Consider the following 21078-nt stretch of genomic DNA (forward strand, 5'->3'; position numbering starts at 1 on the left):
GCAGTTTGGGGAGATTAGTTGCCCGAAGAAGAAACTATTTGTTGCTGGACGACTAATCTCCCCAAATAGCAGCATGTGTCTCTGCCCTTAGGACAGAACTGCTTTCTGGCAGCCTGTTGTATCTCCTACTCAATGTAACTGAATGTGTCTAGTGGGACCTGGATTTTACTATTGAGTGCTGTTCTTAGATCTACCAGGCAGCTGTTATCTTGTGTTAGGGAGCTGTTATCTGGTTACCTTCCCATTGTTCTGTTGTTAGGCTGCGGGGGGGGGGGGGGGTGACATCACGCCAACTTGCAGTACAGCAGTAAAGAGTGACTGAAGTTTATCAGAGCACAAGTCACATGACTGGGGACTCCTGGGAAACTGACAATATGTCTAGCCCCATGTCAAATTTCAAAATGAAATATAAAGAAAACAGATTTAAGAGCAGAATTCTGCTGGAGCAGCACTGTTAACGGATGTGTTTTGAAAAAAACATGTTTTCCCATGACAGTATCCCTTTAATTATCAATGGGTAACAGCAAGAGTTCACCCTTTGAAAAATATGCCCCTAAAAATCCCTTGAATAGAGTGCGGCAGAATTTCTCCCTGGTACCTCAAAGTTACAGTAGTTATCTCTCCTCCTTGCAGTCTTTAGACTCCAAGTATAGAAATAGAAACCAAAATAGTATAATAGTATTTTATTAAAATATATTTATTTAAAAAAATTTCACTCACATTTTCACTCGTTGAAACAATCGCATATAGTCCAAATTGGGCTTCTTTTCGGTCCATCTTGTGGGATTTCTGCACAGGGCTCAGAAAATGTTGAGAGGTATGTTATTATGTTATTATAAAGTATTCATTGAGCGGGAGTCCACATCTGATTACTGCCTTAATTAAGCCAAAGGGACTCGCCCCAGTTCACAGGCAATCATATGCAAAAAAAGTTATATCTGTCCCAAGGCTTTTTTCTTCAGTAAAAAAATATTTTATTTAAATTCACATTAAAATATAGATACATACTGACCCTCACATGGGCCACCTTACGCATTTCGCACCTTCCGGGGCTTAGTCATAGTTTAAGCGCCGGAAGGTGCGAAACGCGTAAGGTGGGCCATGTGAGGGTCAGTATGTATCTATATTTTAATATGAATTTAAATAAAATATTTTTTTACTGAAGAAAAAAGCCTTGGGACAGATATCTTTTGATATAAATGATGTTATTATAGACTTTGCAGTGTGCTCTGTCAATGGCAAGTAACAGACAGCAAGGATGGCAGCAACATGAATATGTTAGAACCACCACTGACGCTCATTCTCTTTGTTTTTACTTCCCATAATGTTTACAGGCTGTGGATTAAACAGGTAGTTAAAAAAATGGCTTGGACAAAGAAAGGGTTAATTGTGGCTGCAAAGACTGTGCCTATGGGCAGTGTTAGGAACGTTTGTTTGGACAGTACTTTCCAAGGCAGACACAAGGAATTGGGGCAGAGGATTTGATTAAACTTCTCTCCCACACTGACAGTTTGGTGACCTTCTATAAATCTTCCAGGTTTCTCTGGTAACTGTCCTTACCCATCCTGCACTGACCAACACCCACAGTCATTTTTGGCATCAGCCTATTAATGCAAGAGTAACATGGAAGTGGCCTCCCAGGAGTCCCGGGCCCTTACCGGCAACCCCTATAATCCTCATTATAATCTGCCGCTGCAGGAATCCTTTGACTGGAATTGGATGCACTGCTCCCTTAGAAATATTTGACTCAGCTACAGTTTGGCACCGTAGTTACTTAGCACTCAGGTCAACACTTTCCTCAATAATACTTCTCTAAACTCCTTTCATAGAGTTACAAACAGCTGCCAAATATTTTCATTATTTTCAATGGGTTTTCTAGAATTACTGCTGCCAGGACCACATAGATCGACTTTTCCAGCAGGAGTTGTCAAAAGATTTTTTTTTTTTTTTTATTATTGAAACCGGAGCTTGTGCTTGTAGTCACCCAGTGCAAAAAAGATGCAAAACTTGTGCAAGGGTGAAATTGGACTTGCCTTAAAAAATGGCAAAGGCCCAAACTCCATAGTCACCTGCCAAAAGGTGCAATGAAAAAGAGTCTTTAGACTCCCCCTCGCTGAAGCTTTCCGTGACCTCCCCAACCAAAGGCAAGGGTCTTCAGACACTCTTCACTGCAAGTGTTCATAGACGCTTGGACACTACTGTACTTTACAGAAATGCAATATAAAGGGCACCCACATGGTGTCGCTATTTATCCTCATTTTACTCATCAACAGACCTGTAAAGAAGGGAAATCACATAGGTATGCAAGGCATTGTGGGAAATTGAATATTGGCTGGAGAAAGGCCGACTACTGCTAATACATTGTTTCAGTGTTACACAGTTGTGATGTGCGGGTCAACGAAAAGTCCTAATTCTATTTCTCCCAACCCGACCCATTACATTGGGAGCAGGGTGGTAGTGATGTGCAGATCAGGAAAAACTCAACACACACCCGACCCTAACCCTCAAAATGTTGCCATTGTAGGACCCACGACTTCTTGCTCTCTGTACGTTACGTCTGTGCGTAGCAAAAAAGTGAATCTTCTAGAGTAGTGGAGGAGCATCCTTCCCCAGTCAAACGCACCCAACCCTAACCTGAAACGGTTGGCCAAATTTGAACCGCACTTACCTGACACCCTGGGCTGGTGCTCCTGTCAGGAGAAAACTGCACCGGCCCAGGATTCTTCCAGCAAGCACCATGGAGCGATCATCTTACGCCTTCTGTCTTCTCGTGCCTGCACATACGCAGTGTAGCGGTAAGTGAACTTTAACAAAAAAGTCATCTAATTCATTCTACTGCGCATGCATCTGCCCCGGGAAATTTGAATATAAAAGAAGCAGGAAAACGATCACTCCATGGTGCTCACTTGAATAACCCTGGGCCAGTGCAGTTTTCTCCTGATAGGAATGTCAATTAAGTAAATATGTTCACTTGGGAGTGCCTAATGTTTGGCACCCCCAAGTAAAAAGTCCTTCTCCTTTAAGAAACTCCTGTGGGCTGTGCTCCTCTTCTTTCAAAATACTTATTTCATAATAATGCGTAGGTCACAGAGCAGATTTCGTCACTAATACATGCAACCATGCATTTTGGCACCGACACTTGCTCCATGTGCCTGCACCTGGGCCAACATAGTGGTTCCGAGTGCAAGCGCAGAAGAGCTTCCAATCGAGAGTAGGGCTGATTCTCGACCTGCGTTAGTTTTCCAACATTTAGTTGATCCATTTCTCAGCAGCCTCTCTGGACTATTAGCAACTATTGTATCAATTCTAACAGCTACCTGTAATGAAACCAAGGGATTCTGCTCAGCAGGGACAAAGATAAGAAATGTATCCACTAAATGTATCCATTTAGAACAGTTTACAGGGTCGGCGACCCCCCCTCCCAGGACTGCTTTAGAAGGTAAGAAATTACAATTTACACTTCAATATTAGAAAAACGGTCACACATAGAAAGTCATTATTTGAAACCAACTAGTTGTTTGAAGGTGAACCACCCCTTTAAGTAGAAACCCCTAGTCTTGGAAGTGGATTGTAAACGGCACATTCTGCCAGAAAAGTGTCAGCCTGAAGGACACGACACATGATCATGTGCAGGGATGTTCATTGTACAGAGGTTCAGCTGTTACTCATGTTACCAGCCCCGACAGCTGCGCAGAAATCCAAGTCCCAATCTGCGAGCTCCTTTGTGCAGGACAAGCATTTTGCATTTCAATAAGGCCTTGTTGTCCACATTGCTGCAACTGTCCTGCAAATCACAGCGTCCCAATCCTTACAAAGGGTACATTTTCATGCACGGAAATTATGAAATAAATATTTTGAAAGAACAAGGAGCGCTGCTTAGCACGCAGATGGAAAACTCCAAGCTGGGCCAACTGGTAGAGATGTGCTTAGGCTGTTACATGGGCTGTATTCTCTGTCAGTGGAGAAGCACACAAAATGGTCATTGCTGCCTCTCATGGACTTAAATAGGAAACGTAACAGAGCCGGGAATCACAATTTTAAATCCAAAAATGCTCTAGGGAGTGATTTCAGGCTGAAAAGTGCCAGAATACAATATAAAATGTGGACTTTGTGCATGATTGTGCATGATTGGTGCCCAGGAGTTAAATGGGGAGCATGATCCCAAATATTGCCTTTGTGCATGACAGGTTTGCTTTTAGATCTCTCCTCTATTCAGCATTTTAACTTCTCTGTTAGGAATATCGCACACACAACATTTTGGGTGCCACTATTTCATCTGCAGAACAGCCAAGATCCATTTTTACACCCATTTTTAAGGACTAATCATGGTTGCTTTCTGTTCAAATGAATAACAAGCGACCCAGGGATGATAGTAGCATTCTGACCACAAGTAGAGCTGATCAAAACACAAAAGGCCCCATTTACTAAACTACTGGAGGGCATATTGCAAAAATATGGTGCAAAATTGTTTTTTTTAAGCAACTTCCCCTGCAAGATGTGTCGAGAGTTGCAAAAACTGCAGTTGCTGGTGCACACACACATGCTAAAATTCGCCCCTCTCATATGTGCAAATCCAATGCTTTTCAATGCAATCTAAAGACTTGCTAAAGGATTTCTAACCCCCATAGGTTAACCTCCAATTAATAAATGAATCAGTGTATGTACCGTTGCCATTATATAAGAATCCCACCCATAAATTAAATCTAATATTATTAGGGATGCACCGAATCCAAAATTCGGTTCGGGATTCGGATTCAGCCGAATCCTTCTGCACTGGCCAAACTGAATTTGCATATGCAAATTTGGGGAGGGAAATCGCGTGACTTTTTTTGTCACAAAACAAATAAAAAAATGTTTTTCCCTTCTCACCCCTAATTTGCATATGCAAAGTAGGATTCGGTTCAGTATTCGACTGAATCTTTCGCAAAGGATTCGGGGGTTTTGCCCGAATCCAAAATAGTGGATTCGCTGCATCCCTAAATATTATTAAACGTTACTATCCATGCAAAATATTTTAAATTAAATCTGATATTAAACGTTACTATCTGTTAGAAATTTGATCCGTCTAACAACAATTCAGTCCAATTTAGGCTTAGCAATGGAAGGATTTATTCAAGCAATGCGAGACAGAGAGTATGACTTGTATATAACAGTTCTTAAAAACTACAAACAAAAATGCTTTAAAAGACAATCTATTTCTTTCCCCAGTAGTGGTAATTTAATACCTTTCCTTTTCCTCTGGTGAATAGTTGTTTTCCCGGCGTTTATATGTGAGCTCTGGATGTTCAGGTTCTTGATGGTATCAGAAGTCAAGATGAGCTGCACTGCTGTTTGAGAGCAGTCCATTTATACAAATTTTCCTGAAGAATTCCTTTGATGAACTTTGAACCAATGAGAAAAGAGTTCTTTGTCTTTAAGGCAAAAGTCCTTTTGTGTAACCACCAGAAGATGGCACTGTCGTATCACTTATGTTACAGAGTCCACATTTTCCTATCTTGCAAGTCTTTACAACATCCCGAAATCTTACCATTATAACAAAAAACCATTTAAGAAAACATATACACATAAAACGAACTAGTATTAATATTAAAAAACGTAAACTACATAGAAAATACAAAGCATACAATGAATATGTAATAAAAACCCAGAGATAGATGTATGTATAAATATACTTCCTTCTTAAAAAGGATTGGATGCAAAATTTTTTACAAATATTCAAAATTTTTCTTTTTTTGATTACCTTAGGTGGCGAGTGATGTCGGGGGACCAAAATGTCGCTAAAACTGGATATTTTCTGGCACAAATACAGACGAAAAGTTTTATTTTCTTGATTATTTTTGTCTGTTTTCAACTCACAATTTGCCTGGGGGAATTAATTCACATCCACATTGTAAATTCCCATCATCCCCATACCCTCACCCCATAAATAAATGAATCAGACTTTGGAGTAGGGAAAAAGCCCCCAAAGGATTTTAATCAGAATCTTTTTACATGTTGATATTTATATATATTTACTATGTAATGATGGAGTGTAGGAAAAGGGGCCATTGTGCAAGGAATATGGATTTACTCCTCTCCCAAACGGTACAAACACAACATCTTTTACACGTGAAACAGGAGAGATCATGACTCTACAGCAATGAGATCTTAAAGAGCAGCTGGACGCGCACGCGCTTAGTTTTACCACAAGGCTAAATTCAGCTGCCCAACTCTTTAGGATCTCATTGTGTGGCAAACACAAGATGACGCGTCCTTCTGAGCGCAGACGCTGTAAACTGGAAGTCAGAGCCCTACAAGCAGGCCATATACATTCGAGGGCACCCGAATTCCTGAGTGTCGTGCTGAAGAAATATCTAGAGCACTGCTCATAAAAACATAGAGAAAGTCGGCTGGACATTGACTCGATCACCAAGAGGGCAGAATATTTAGAAAAAACAAAAAGGGAGTCGTGGGAGGGTTTGAGGGAGTTATATACACAGGAGAATAAAGGCATTGCTTAGTATACTGAATAAATTCGGATGCCACAGCACAGGACCATACTGAGTATCATCTCGATGATCTAGGGGAGAGAAAGGAAATAGAGGGGGGGAAAAAGAAGAATTATTTGAGATAAGATAAAAACTGCCTGGAGAATACAATGGCAAAACGACTGGGCACAGTGGTGAATCAGAACCTTTTTAGATGCCACCAATCTAAACTCCTAACAACATATTAGTAAAGTCCTACCTGCCAGTTTCCCCCCTAGCAGTACTCACTAACTGTAAACACCACGTGCCATACAGCAGCTATTTCCCTCGTGGCAGGAGAAGACCACGGCATTTGAAAGCTCCTTTTTACAAAACTGGAAACCTTAGCACAAATCTATGAATACTCGCTGGTCATTCATGGAGTCGTGTGGAGATTAAACAGAGGCACAGAGAAAGCACAAAGTGTTCTTACCATGATAACGGCCACAACGACAGCAGCGATGCCAACCAGATAGAGCTTGGTTGAGAACAGAGCATCAATTTTCTGGTGGCAGTCCTGAAATAAAATGCAGATGATCAGCGTGAGGGTTCATAGCCCTAGCCATGGCAAAGCCCTTTCCTTCAAGGCATACTAACCTCTATGGTGAATTGCTCTAGTATATTGTCACGTTTCGGACACACTTCGCTAAGGTTCAAGAAGGATAATTTAGAACTGGAGTCACCACAGCACTGCAGCTGGTTTATGCATAATAATTTCTTATCCAATAGTTGGTTTGCATGATCACATTGTTCATATAAACTATGCCATAAATCAGCATCTGCTCTAGTACAACCATTAAATTCAAACATTACAGCACTGTTTTTTGCATGCTTAGTAATTAACTCCATACTCACCTGATATGAAGTTTCGTAGTCCCTTTGCCTTTAAAATGTGCACTCTTTTAAGGAAGGATACTACGCCTCTTGAATCTCTCCGTGGATCCAAGAAAAAATATGAAGATACAACGCGTCTTCCCGCTTTACACAGTGGCCACTGTTTTTCTTCTCCCCTTCCTTTCTTTGCCCAATGGACTGCTGACTCTAGGTTCTTTTACTTTGCAAAAAAATCCTCTTCTCTTGAATAACTCTCTGTGGTTATTTAGATAACTCTCTGTGGTTATCGAACTCCCCCCTTTTTTAAGATTTAAACCTGAAAGTTTTAATCTTAAACCTCCTGCTGAACAGGAAAAAAATATGGGGTTTGCTCCCAAGATTGGGGAAATAGCAAAAACTGGCTGGGTTGCCAAATCTGTTAGAAATTTGATCCGTCTAACAACAATTCAGTCCAATTTAGGCTTAGCAATGGAAGGATTTATTCAAGCAATGCAAGACAGAGAGTATGACTTGTATATAACAGTTCTTAAAAACTACAAACAAAAATGCTTTAAAAGACAATCTATTTCTTTCCCCAGTAGTGGTAATTTAATACCTTTCCTTTTCCTCTGGTGAATAGTTGTTTTCCCGGCGTTTATATGTGAGCTCTGGATGTTCAGGTTCTTGATGGTATCAGAAGTCAAGATGAGCTGCACTGCTGTTTGAGAGCAGTCCATTTATACAAATTTTCCTGAAGAATTCCTTTGATGAACTTTGAACCAATGAGAAAAGAGTTCTTTGTCTTTAAGGCAAAAGTCCTTTTGTGTAACCACCAGAAGATGGCACTGTCGTATCACTTATGTTACAGAGTCCACATTTTCCTATCTTGCAAGTCTTTACAACATCCCGAAATCTTACCATTATAACAAAAAACCATTTAAGAAAACATATACACATAAAACTAACTAGTATTAATATTAAAAACGTAAACTACATACAAAATACAAAGCATACAATGAATATGTAATAAAAACCCAGAGATAGATGTATGTATAAATATACTTCCTTCTTAAAAAGGATTGGATGCAAAATTTTTTACAAATATTCAAAATTTTTCTTTTTTTGATTACCTTAGGTGGCGAGTGATGTCGGGGGACCAAAATGTCGCTAAAACTGGATATTTTCTGGCACAAATACAGACGAAAAGTTTTATTTTCTTGATTATTTTTGTCTGTTTTCAACTCACAATTTGCCTGGGGGAATTAATTCACATCCACATTGTAAATTCCCATCATCCCCATACCCTCACCCCATAAATAAATGAATCAGACTTTGGAGTAGGGAAAAAGCCCCCAAAGGATTTTAATCAGAATCTTTTTACATGTTGATATTTATATATATTTACTATGTAATGATGGAGTGTAGGAAAAGGGGCCATCGTGCAAGGAATATGGATTTACTCCTCTCCCAAACTGTACAAACACAACATCTTTTACACGTGAAACAGGAGAGATCATGACTCTACAGCAATGAGATCGTAAAGAGCAGCTGGACGCGCACGCGCTTATTTTTACCACAAGGCTAAATTCAGCTGCCCAACTCTTTAGGATCTCATTGTGTGGCAAACACAAGATGACGCGTCCTTCTGAGCGCAGACGCTGTAAACTGGAAGTCAGAGCCCTACAAGCAGGCCATATACATTCGAGGGCACCCGAATTCCTGAGTGTCGTGCTGAAGAAATATCTAGAGCACTGCTCATAAAAACATAGAGAAAGTCCGAGCAAGGAATTCACTGCACCGGCTGTGAAGTCCGAGCAAGGAATTCACTGCACCGGCTGGACATTGACTCGATCACCAAGAGGGCAGAATATTTAGAAAAAACAAAAAGGGAGTTGTGGGAGGGTTTGAGGGAGTTATATACACAGGAGAATAAAGGCATTGCTTAGTATACTGAATAAATTCGGATGCCACAGCACAGGACCATACTGAGTATCATCTCGATGATCTAGGGGAGAGAAAGGAAATAGAGGGGGTGTTAGCAGAGTAACTGGGTAATCTGGAGTTGCAGTGACAGTCAGGACTCTTACCAGTATGATGCTGCAAGCATGGTTGAGACTTTATTCTCCTCACAACATGCAGAAGAAGACAGGATATAACATCACCTCATGGAGATTATACCCAGAATGCACATGTTAATAAAACTTTATGAACACACAACAATATGAACACTGACACCTACTGGCAGAAACAAACAACAGTATAACACAGTATATGTGAAGGTTTTTGTTGCTAACTGATAGTGTACACACACTAGTCTAACACCCCCACTCAACAAATACTTCTCACAATAGTCCCATTCTTGTTCTGAGCTTCTCAAATTTGGGTCTTGGTAGTGGCTTTGTCATAGCATCTGCTATCATATTATCAGTCTCACAGTAGACAAGCTCAATTACATTTTGTTCCAGTAGATCCCGCAGGTAGTGATGTCTAACATCAATGTGCTTGGTTCTGGCATTGATCTTTTCACTGTTTGCAAGCTTTATACACCCTTGGTTGTCCTCATATAGAACTGTTGGCTGATGCATGGGCTCACCAAGGTCTTCTAGAAGTTGGCGTAACCAAATTACTTCTTGACTAGCATGAGCTGCTGAGATGTATTCTGCTTCTGTAGAAGATAATGCCACAGAGATTTGCTTTTTGCTAGACCAGGATATTGGGTTGTTACCTAACTTGAACAAGTAGCCACTTGTAGATTTGCGAGTACTGGGGTCACCTGCCCAGTCTGAGTCCACATATCCTGTGAGATCTAGGTCACCACTTGAAGATATTTTTAAACTTAAGTCTTTGGTCTGACTGAGGAATTGCATTACTCTTTTTATTGCATTCCAGTCTCTTTGACGAGGTTTACTTACACATCTGCAAAGAATTGACATGGCAGCACATATATCTGGACGTGTAGTGGTGGCAATGTACAAGAGTGCCCCCACTGCTTGTCTGTATTTTTCATTGTTTGGCAGAAGATCTTCTTCTCCTTCCAATTTTAAGTATGCTGTGTCCATTGGTGTGCTCACACCTTTACATTCTGTCATGCCAAACTGATTGAGAATAACACAAACTTTGTTACTTTGATTTAACAGAAAACTTCCATCATGCTCTCTTTGTATATGGATTCCTAGGTAGTAGGTCACATCTCCTAGGTCCTTGGTTTCAAAATGCTTGTTGAGAGTTCTGTTGAGCTTTGAAATTTCCTCATACTCTTTGTGAGCAATTATCAAATCATCAACATAGAGTAGTAAATACATCCACTCCTCACCTGTGTGTTTGCAGTATAAACATGGATCAGCTTTACTTCTTGTGAAGCCTTCATCTAACAAGACTTTATTCATCTTTGAGTTCCATGCCCTAGCTGATTGCTTCAGCCCATATAGTGATTTGCTTAACTTACACACAAGATGTTCCTCTCCTTCTTTCACATAACCTTTTGGTTGTGTCATGTACAGTTCCTCTAATATGTCACCATTGAGAAAGGCTGTTTTGATGTCATGATGTCTCACAATCATATTCTTTACAGCTGCAATAGCCATTAAAGTTCTAAAAGTACTTTGCTTGGCAACAGGAGCAAAAGTAGCATCATAATCTTCTCCATACTTTTGTGAAAATCCCTTTGCAACCAATCTTGCCTTGTATCTATGGACTTTACCTTCAGAATCACATTTAGCTTTAAAAACCCATTTACATCCAATTGCATGTTTACCTTGAGGTAACTCAGTAAGTTTCCAAGTTTGAAGCTGGTTGAGTGAAGACATCTCTTCATCAGCTGCTTGAATCCACTTTTGCTTCTCAGGGATAGGCAACTTTTGCATTTCCTCCCATGATGCTGGTTCAGGCTGTGGTGCTGGACGAACCATATAGGACAAACGTTTAGCTGGGATGCCCTTATTGCTTCTTGTAGACTTTCTGACTGAAGTTGTGGAGGTTTCACTTTCTCCCTTTTCAGTTTCTGAATCACTTACACTGACCACAGTCTCAGTGCTCTCTAGTACTGATTGGGGCTCTTCTGTAGATTTTGCAGTTGATGTCACGTCATGAAACTTTAGACATACAGAGTTTTCGTCAATAACCACACTCCTGCTGACTGTTACTTTGTTGGTGCTTTGGTGCAGGATTCTGTACCCTTTTTGAGATTCACTGTAACCAACAAGTATACCTTCCTCAGCACACGCTTCCCACTTTGTACGTTTTTCTTTGGGAACATGTACATAGGCTTTGCTTCCAAAGATTTTTATGTGTTTCAGGTCTGGTTTCTTCCCATTCCATAGTTCATATGGAGTTTTCTCTGTTGCTTTGCCGGGTAAGCGGTTTTGGAGATAGCAGGCTGTCATAACTGCTTCTCCCCAATATGTGGTTGGTATGTCTGCATCGAAAATCATGCTTCTTCCACTTTCACACAAAGTGCGGTTCATTCTCTCTGCAACACCATTTTGCTCTGGGTTGTATGGTACAGTAGTCTGAAACATAATTCCATGTTTCCTCAGAATGGCTTGTGTTTTGCCACTTGTATACTCAGTCCCATTATCTGCACGGAGTGCTTTTGGCATTTTGCTAAATTTATTGTTTACTTGAGCAAGATACTCTTCAAGCTTCTCTGGAACTTCATCCTTGCTATGCAGCAGGTGGAGTACTGTGTACCTTGAGAAATCATCAATAAATGTAAGAAAATATTTCTTCTTTCCTGGGGTCTGAGTTTTCATTGGACCACATAGATCTGTGTGAATTAGGTCCAAGGGCTGTTGAGCTCGGCTGTTGCTGGATTTTGGAAAAGGTTTCTTTGTCATTTTTCCTTTTATGCAGCTAGTACATTTCAATAGCTTACTACATGCATCAATTTTTATACCACTGGCATGCTGGTCCTGAACTAGCCTTTTAATTGCTTCAGGATTTCTGTGCCCAAGGCGACGGTGCCATGTGTGAATACAGTTACCATGTCTTTCCTCTTTGGCAGCCTTAACCATTTCCTTAGAGTTCAGCTGATAGAGTTCATTTCTGATATTTCCTCTTGCGAGTATGCGATTCCCTTTAGTGATAACACAGTCATCACCTTTAAATGTAACTGTATTTCCTTGCTTAGTTAGCTTTTTCACAGACAACAAGTTACTTTCAAGAGCTGGGACATATAGGACATTTTTGACAGGTATCTTCCTGGTGACTGTTTTGGAGACAGGGCAGTGAAGAAAACCTTCCCCCACTCCCTCTGAGACCATGAACTGCCCATTAGCTGTAGCAATTCTTTCGGCTTTGCTTTGATCAAGCTGAGTGAAGAATTCCTTATCATTGGTCATATGACTTGTAGCTCCTGAGTCGATACACCAGCTGTGGCTTGATGATCCATCCTCTTTGGAGTGAAAAGCACACTCTGCATCTGTGTTTTCCATTTCTCCTTTAACACTTTTGGCTTGCTGTTGGTTAACTTTACTCTTTTGCTGTTTCATTCTAGCTTTCCAGACTCTGCAGTTTGCCTTTAAATGACCTGGCTTTTTGCAAACAAAACATTCACGAGTTTCACACTGAATATTAGGATTTTTAGTTTGATCCTTAGTTTTTAGTACAGTTTCTGTCACAGATTTGTCATTTGCACTTTCTGTTTTCCGCTTATATTCATCCACAAGTTTGCCTTTAACATACTCCAGTGTTAGCTCATCATCTGGGCGTGCATCTAGTGCTGTGACAAGTGTCTCATAACTTTCTGGGAGACCACTAAGCAGCAATGCTGCAACATGAAAGTCTTTAATTTCTTCTCCTATTCCTCGCAGGCGTTCTACCATTTCTAAGGTGCATCTTATATAATCCTGCATATGCTGGCCTTTCATCAGCTTAGTCTGGTACAGCTTTCTAATCAGGTACAGTTTATTGCTGAGATTTGCCCTCTCATGCACTTTCTGTAGCTCCTCCCACATTTCTTTTGCAGTTTCACATTTGCATATATGCACAATCTGATCATCATCTATGCTGAGAGAAATAGTGCTTTGTGCCTTCTGATCTTTCTCTAGCCATTCATCTGTGGGTGGATTTGGTCTGGCCTCCTGTATACACTTCCATGTCCCTTCTCTGATAAGCAGCATCTTTATTTTAAACTTCCAAGACTGGTAGTTCTGGTTAGTCAGATTAGCTACTGAAAACTTTGCGCTGTTAGCAGCCATCACTTATGCTTGTGACTTATTTTTTTTTTTTGACTGATTGCTGGGTGCCTGTGCTGTGCTTGTAACTGCAGCAATATTCAGATGTATAGCTGGAGCTGTATCTGCTAGCTGTATCTGTGGGCTGTATCTGTGAGCTCTATCTGCAGGCTTTATCTAGCAGCTTTTATCTGCAGGCTGTATCTGGGCCCATAACCTGTTAGCAGAGTAACTGGGTAATCTGGAGTTGCAGTGACAGTCAGGACTCTTACCAGTATGATGCTGCAAGCATGGTTGAGACTTTATTCTCCTCACAACATGCAGAAGAAGACAGGATATAACATCACCTCATGGAGATTATACCCAGAATGCACATGTTAATAAAACTTTATGAACACACAACAATATGAACACTGACACCTACTGGCAGAAACAAACAACAGTATAACACAGTATATGTGAAGGTTTTTGTTGCTAACTGATAGTGTACACACACTAGTCTAACAGGGGGGGAAAAAGAAGAATTATTTGAGATAAGATAAAAACTGCCTGGAGAATACAATGGCAAAACGACTGGGCACAGTGGTGAATCAGAACCTTTTTAGATGCCACCAATCTAAACTCCTAACAACATATTAGTAAAGTCCTACCTGCCAGTTTCCCCCCTAGCAGTACTCACTAACTGGAAACACCACGGGCCATACAGCAGCTATTTCCCTCGTGGCAGGAGAAGACCACGGCATTTGAAAGCTCCTTTTTACAAAACTGGAAACCTTAGCACAAATCTATGAATACTCGCTGGTCATTCATGGAGTCGTGTGGAGATTAAACAGAGGCACAGAGAAAGCACAAAGTGTTCTTACCATGATAACGGCCACAACGACAGCAGCGATGCCAACCAGATAGAGCTTGGTTGAGAACAGAGCATCAATTTTCTGGTGGCAGTCCTGAAATAAAATGCAGATGATCAGCGTGAGGGTTCATAGCCCTAGCCATGGCAAAGCCCTTTCCTTCAAGGCATACTAACCTCTATGGTGAATTGCTCTAGTATATTGTCACGTTTCGGACACACTTCGCTAAGGTTCAAGAAGGATAATTTAGAACTGGAGTCACCACAGCACTGCAGCTGGTTTATGCATAATAATTTCTTATCCAATAGTTGGTTTGCATGATCACATTGTTCATATAAACTATGCCATAAATCAGCATCTGCTCTAGTACAACCATTAAATTCAAACATTACATCACTGTTTTTTGCATGCTTAGTAATTAACTCCATACTCACCTGATATGAAGTTTCGTAGTCCCTTTGCCTTTAAAATGTGCACTCTTTTGGGGGGGGCGTGGCTAGCCAGGCAGCAGCGTGGCCGCAATCTTGGGGATCTCCCAGGGCTCCAGCCTGAAATACACCCCTTCCACCTGGCCCATACCACCCAGTACTTACCACCCTAGCTCCTGTTAGTCCCTCACACCATCCGCTGGCAAAAACGAGCTTCTGGGAGCATTCTACGCAGAAGAACCGGCTGAGGCCTAGCGGCGCGTCTGAAGCCGCGGCCTTGCGTAATTGCTGTCCCCAGCAAGGCCCGACCGGCGGCGCGGTTCTTTCCAGAAACGGCCACGGAGCGCCGAAACAACTGCTGCAACACTGCTGGTGACTTGTGCTGGGGGGGTAAGTGGAATTGGAGCCCTGGGGGGCCCCTTTTTACAGCCTTTTATAGCCCTTACTGCAGACAGCTCTATTGAAGAAAAGCCTGCACTGCTTAAACAGAGCGAGCCAACATCTGCACAGGGCAATTAGCACACTACCTGCCTGTGATCCAAACCCAGGACAAATCCAGGGCCCTCCTCAGGCCTTGCAAACTTCTCTACCTGGCAATTTTTGGGGAACAATACACTCTCACCATCTCTTGTGGTCACCTCTCTGTTACAATACAGACCCAAACAGGTGGTGGTGCCTACCCACCGACATAAATGATTTAAAATAAGAGATAGTCCCTGACAGCCGAGCCCGGTCTGCTATCCTGACAACGCTGCCGTCTCTCTCACTCTCACACTAAACCCATTGCCTTCTACCACACGACTTCTCTTCTACCTCATATACGCTAACCGGAGAACATGGGCAAATACGGACCGAAACCAAAACAGGACACTGCAGCCCGTCTTGAGCAATATGCCCACAGCTCTCAACAGACACCAAGTAAAGGAGGTAAAGGTGGCTCTCCTCCTGCCTCCCCCCAATCTGAACAAACACCGACTGAACCAATGCTAGGAGAATTGATGGGGGCAATACTGGAAAACCGCACGACAGCCACTGCACAGCTTGAAGAACTAAAAATAGATGTATCATTGATAAGGCAAGACCTACAAAATGTAAGGGAGAGAACAACGGAGGTTGAAAACAGAGTCTCTACTCTAGAAGACCAAGTTTCTCCCCTGCAAAACACTATACGAGGATTACAACAACAGCTCCAAACTGCACTGGATAAAACGGATGACTTGGAAAACAGACATAGGCGCAACAATGTCAGGATCGTTGGGCTACCAGAGAGGGTGGAGGGACAACACCCTGAACAATTTACCGAAACTTGGCTGAAAGAACTGTTTGGAACCACCATTTTTTCTGAGGTGTTCATAGTGGAAAGAGCTCACAGAGTCCCCTCTAGAGCTCCTCCACCTGGAGCTCCACGAGGCCCTTCTTATTGAAAGTCCTTAACTACAGAGACAGAGACGCTATTCTCAGAGCAGCTCGCCAAAAAGGGGACATACAATACAACAACGCCCGTATCTCCTTCTATCCTGATTTCTCTATCGCAGTGCAAAAGCAAAGAGCTACTTTTCAGGGAATCAAGAGACGCCTGCGGGAGGCGCAGATCCAATATAATATGCTCTTCCCCGCTAAACTAAAGGTCCTAGATAGCGGTCGGTCACATATGTTCGCAACACCATCAGAAGCCGACAGCTGGTTGGATGCAAGGGGCCCACGGAGACAGGCCCCCGACAACAGTCCGAGAAGAGACTAAAAAGGCAATTTTGAGTCTTACTGCAGACCAGCCACCGACATAATCCCATGCTCCCAAATGAATACTGAAGACTCGACTGCGCTAGATGTCTAATACCAAGTTGGGGGGGGGGGGAGATTTCTCTCTCCCAGTCCAACACACAGATATACTGTTTCCATTTAGTTGGACGACCAACTGAAACAACAAGCGTGACACTTACCTACATGAGTCAAACCACCGGATTGCAACCAAGCTAAGGGGCAAGATTATTTTTTATGGGGTCTGACATATATCTAGGCAGTCCATTAGCCTACCCTATAACCGGGCCGGTAGGGACAACGGCTGTTCAAGTCCCCTTTTTTTTTTTTTGACTAATTTGAGTTCTGAGTTTGAAGGGGCACGCACCCCAGTATTGACCACTTCCAGGTCTTTTGTTATGGGCTCTAGACCCACCCAAGTTTGGAGGGTGGGTAGGGAGGGAACCGGGGGGATGTTAAAATTTTACTTATTCTCGATAATGTTGAAATGCTTTATATGTGTTATGTTAACTTTTATCCTCTTTCCTATTGCAGTCACACTGGTCACTAGTATTGTACAGGTACTGAGGCCCCATTCGTTCACATATGTAGCTCTCCAATTTCATGGCTATTTGTAATATAATCTCTTGGAACATCAGGGGGCTAAACTCCAAATTTAAGAGAAGCCTTATGCATAATTACATTAAGAAACACACACCTTCCATCCTTTTATTGCAAGAAACACACCTAACAGGACAAAAAGTCCTTTCTCTGAAACGTCCATGGGTAGGTTGGTCATACCACTCCACATTCTCCAATCATGCCCGGGGAGTAACTATATTAATAAAAAAAAGTACCATATTCTCGCTGACCCAAATAGTTACGGACCATTACGGCCGATACATTATTCTCTATTGTACCCTCTATAACAAACCTTTAATTATAGTTAACCTATATATTCCACCACCCTATTCTGGAACAGTTTTAGATCTTGTCAATAACAAACTTGCAACTTTGCCTCCAGCCCCAGTATGTATACTAGGAGACTTCAACTCCACCATGGACCCCCAAATTGACCGTCTTAATGCACAAGGTACAACTCCCACTAAATTAGCTCAATGGGCAGAGGCACTTCAACTAGTTGACGCTTGGAGATGGAAACACCCAGGGCTGAGAGAATACTCCTGCCATTCTACCACACACCAATCATTCTCGAGGATTGACTTTGCTTTGGTATCCTCGGATGTTCTCCCATACATTGACAGAGTGCAATTTTTACCACGCATACTTTCTGATCATTCCCCACTTTTACTCTCCCTAAGATGGTCGACTTCTGCGACCTCGAGACTGTGGAGACTCAGTCCTCTCTGGTTGGCCAACAACCTAGTACAGACGGCCAATACTGAAGGTTACTCTAATTATTGGGACCTGAATGCAAACTCAGCCCCCCAGGCTATTCTCTGGGACGCCTCTAAGGCGGTTATGCGGGGAACGCTAACAGGAGTAATAACACAAGCCCGTAGACAAGCCAGAGAAACCATAGAACAGGCAGAGGCAGAAGCCTACCAAGCTGAAACTGACCACACCACTAACCCTACACCAGAGAATTACTCAATTCTACTAGAGAAACGCAATGCCTTAGAACGACATAATACCCTGCTGACCAAAAAAGTCCTTCTCTACGAATCACAGAGATATTTTGAACAGGGAGATAAGAACGGACGGCTATTAGCATACTTTGCAAAGACACAATGCCCTACTACAGCTGTACCGAACATAAAATCGGCAGGGGGCAATATGGTTGACGATCCCAAGCTCATAGTAGAGGAATTTGCAAACTATTATCAAGGGCTGTACAAGTCCTCAGTGTCCAGCTCTAGCAGCACCACCTCCCCTTCCTAGACAGCATCTCAATTCCAGCCCTACCTCCTTATGACAAGGACAACCTAAATCGACCTATTACACTAGAAGAAGTAAAAGAAGCCATTGCCTCCCTCCCGGCAAACAAAACGCCAGGCATAGACGGTCTTCCCTCCAACTGGTACAAGGCCCTTACAGACAAGCTGGCTCCCCAATTGCTGGCTACCCTACAAGCCTCCTTTGATCTTGGCTCCCTGCCCCCTTCATTTAGTGAAGCACTTATAGTTGTGGTCCCAAAATCCGGTAAAGACCCTGACCAGTGCAGTTCATATCGGCCAATCTCACTAATAAACACTGATGCCAAGATTCTCGCCAAAATCTTGGCCACGAGACTCCAACGCTATATAATAGACCTGATCCACCCCGATCAATCGGGATTTATGCCAGGTAGAGCCACTAATATCAACATTAGGAGATTATATACTAACATTGAAACGCAGCATGCCAATGTGGGAACAAGAGCAATAGCCTCCCTAGACTCAGCTAAAGCCTTCGACTCAATAGAATGGCCCTACCTATGGGAGATTCTTCGCAGATTTAACCTGGGTGACCAATTCATTAAATGGATACAGATGTTATATTACAGTCCAACTGCACGGGTCAGGGTCAACGGCATGATATCAGATCCATTCCTACTGGAAAGAGGTACGCGTCAGGGATGCCCGCTATCCCCATTTCTCTTTGCCCTTGCCATAGAGCCTCTAGCCATAGCCATACGCGAATCTGAACAAATAGTAGGTCTCACTATTGGCCCACTTACTGAAAAGATCTCTCTGTACGCAGATGATGTTTTGATCTACTTGGCAGACACCCAGAACTCACTAGCATCACTACTTAGAGTAGTGGAGCAATTCGGAGTTTTCTCTGGACTCAAAATAAACTGGGATAAATCCATCCTCTTCCCCATTGACAATCAGGACCCTCCTAATGATCTCCCCCCCAACGCTCCCATTAAGTGGGTTCAGAAATTTAAATACCTCGGCCTCCACATACAAACAAATCTGTCAAACTACATACAAGAGAACCTTGATCCCATAATCTCAAAACTTGAATCTGATCTACTGATTTGGGCTAATCTCCCCCTATCTTTGTGGGGGAGAATAAACCTGATCAAGATGATCTATTTACCAAAATTTCTATACCGCCTCCATAACGCCCCCATATACATTCCCAAATCAGTATTTAAAAAAATCAACCGATTGATACTTCCCTTTATATGGAACCGTAAGGTACCGAGAATTGCCTGGGAGAAATTGACAGCGGAGAGGGAGGATGGTGGACTAGCTTTACCCAACTTCCAGTTGTATTACGTAGCGGCCCAAGTGTATTACCTGCACTGGTGGTATCATCCGGACCCATATAACCCAAATATGGCACTACATGCAAATATAATAGGGTCACTGGAAGGACTTAAAAATCTACCCCACCGGAAAATTTCGGACGCAGGCAGTCTGCCATCCACCATCTCCACTCCTCATAGAGCCTGGACCCAAGTGTTGAGAATATTTAAGAAGGGACCTATTCGACTCAACCCCCTCTTACCATTATGGGGCAACTCCAATCTGCCTCACTTCCGAAACCTGGAGGACTTCCTCTTCTGGCCAAGGCAGGGCATCAAATACCTGGGCGATCTTTTGCAAAACCATACCTTCCCTTCACATACTGAACTTCGAGCCAAATGTACATCTCAGAACCTCCCACTTTTTAGATATTTCCAAATTCGGCACACTTTTATGGCCCAGTTTGGTACACTTTCTCCTGTCCTTTCCACAATGACAATTGAAGAGACCCTCGTAGCTGAGCAACCGATAAAGTTGGTGTCCAGGCTGTACAGAAATCTTCTAGCCAGTGTCCCCCCTCCATTCCATACAGCTCAGGTACGATGGAAAACAAACATTCCAGAGCTGTCCCAGGATGACTGGGACGAAGCAACAGAAACTATGTATAAAAGCTTAATAGCAATAAGGGATAGGCTGATACAGTACAAGGTGTTCCATCAACTATATATCACCCCACTTAAACTAAAGGCAATGGGTAAGAAGGACAATGACTCCTGCCCCAGATGTGGAACTCCTGAAGCCAACTTTCTACACATGATCTGGTCTTGCCCAATTATAAATATTTACTGGTCGCAAGTAATGGCTTCGCTAGCAAACACACTGGGGTTCCCACATATACTCTCCCCCACTGTGTGTCTTCTGGGCGTGGTGGAACACCTTGTACCCACTGTCAGTGCAAGATTAAGGTTTAGAGCGTTATTATTCTATGCTAAGAAATGTGTGATTATGCACTGGATGGGATCTACCCCTCCCACAAAGGACTCCTGGATTAACCTAGTTGATTCAACTATACCCAAAATAAAGCTTACCCATGAAGCAAGAGGCACAGCAGATAAATTTCAAAAGATATGGAGTCCTTGGTGGGAAGTGGGCCCGGGCGTGCAACCTAGAAATGATCCTGCAACCGGTTAATACATATGCTTACATGGTACCCGTAATGACTTCTGATGTTAATTAAACCTCAATCTAAACTGCAACATTTGTGAGCAACTAATTCAGGACCAGTGTCGCATGTTTTGACTGTACACATGTTTATTGATATATTACTATAATTTTTTCTTTTTTGTAATGTTTATTAAAACAAATAAAAC

At 42.3% G+C, this 21078-nt stretch overlaps 1 protein-coding gene across 3 annotated transcripts; it reads right to left on the reverse strand.

Annotated features, from left to right (window-relative positions):
• Positions 1–5948: 5948 nt before the first annotated feature.
• LOC121402939 (CD81 antigen-like) lies at positions 5949–14819 on the reverse strand. Of its 3 annotated transcripts, none has more exons than XR_005966881.1 (5): positions 14778–14819; positions 14356–14439; positions 7362–9324; positions 6940–7023; positions 5949–6559 (listed from the first exon to the last, which is right to left on the reverse strand). XR_005966881.1 is itself a non-coding variant. In XM_041589919.1 (3 exons), the coding sequence occupies exons 1-3, from the start codon at positions 7314–7316 to the stop codon at positions 6497–6499; spliced, it is 360 nt and encodes a 119-aa protein (XP_041445853.1). In that variant the 5' UTR covers positions 7317–7351; the 3' UTR covers positions 5949–6496. The 3 variants fall into 3 exon arrangements, 1 of the variants encoding a protein (XP_041445853.1); XR_005966880.1 differs by lacking the exon at positions 14778–14819 and adding an exon at positions 14520–14751; XM_041589919.1 differs by lacking the exons at positions 7362–9324; positions 14356–14439; positions 14778–14819 and adding an exon at positions 7104–7351.
• Between the last annotated feature and the right edge of the window lie 6259 nt (positions 14820–21078).

Source organism: Xenopus laevis, chromosome 4L (assembly GCF_017654675.1).
Source record: "Xenopus laevis strain J_2021 chromosome 4L, Xenopus_laevis_v10.1, whole genome shotgun sequence".
NCBI lineage: Eukaryota > Metazoa > Chordata > Amphibia > Anura > Pipidae > Xenopus > Xenopus laevis.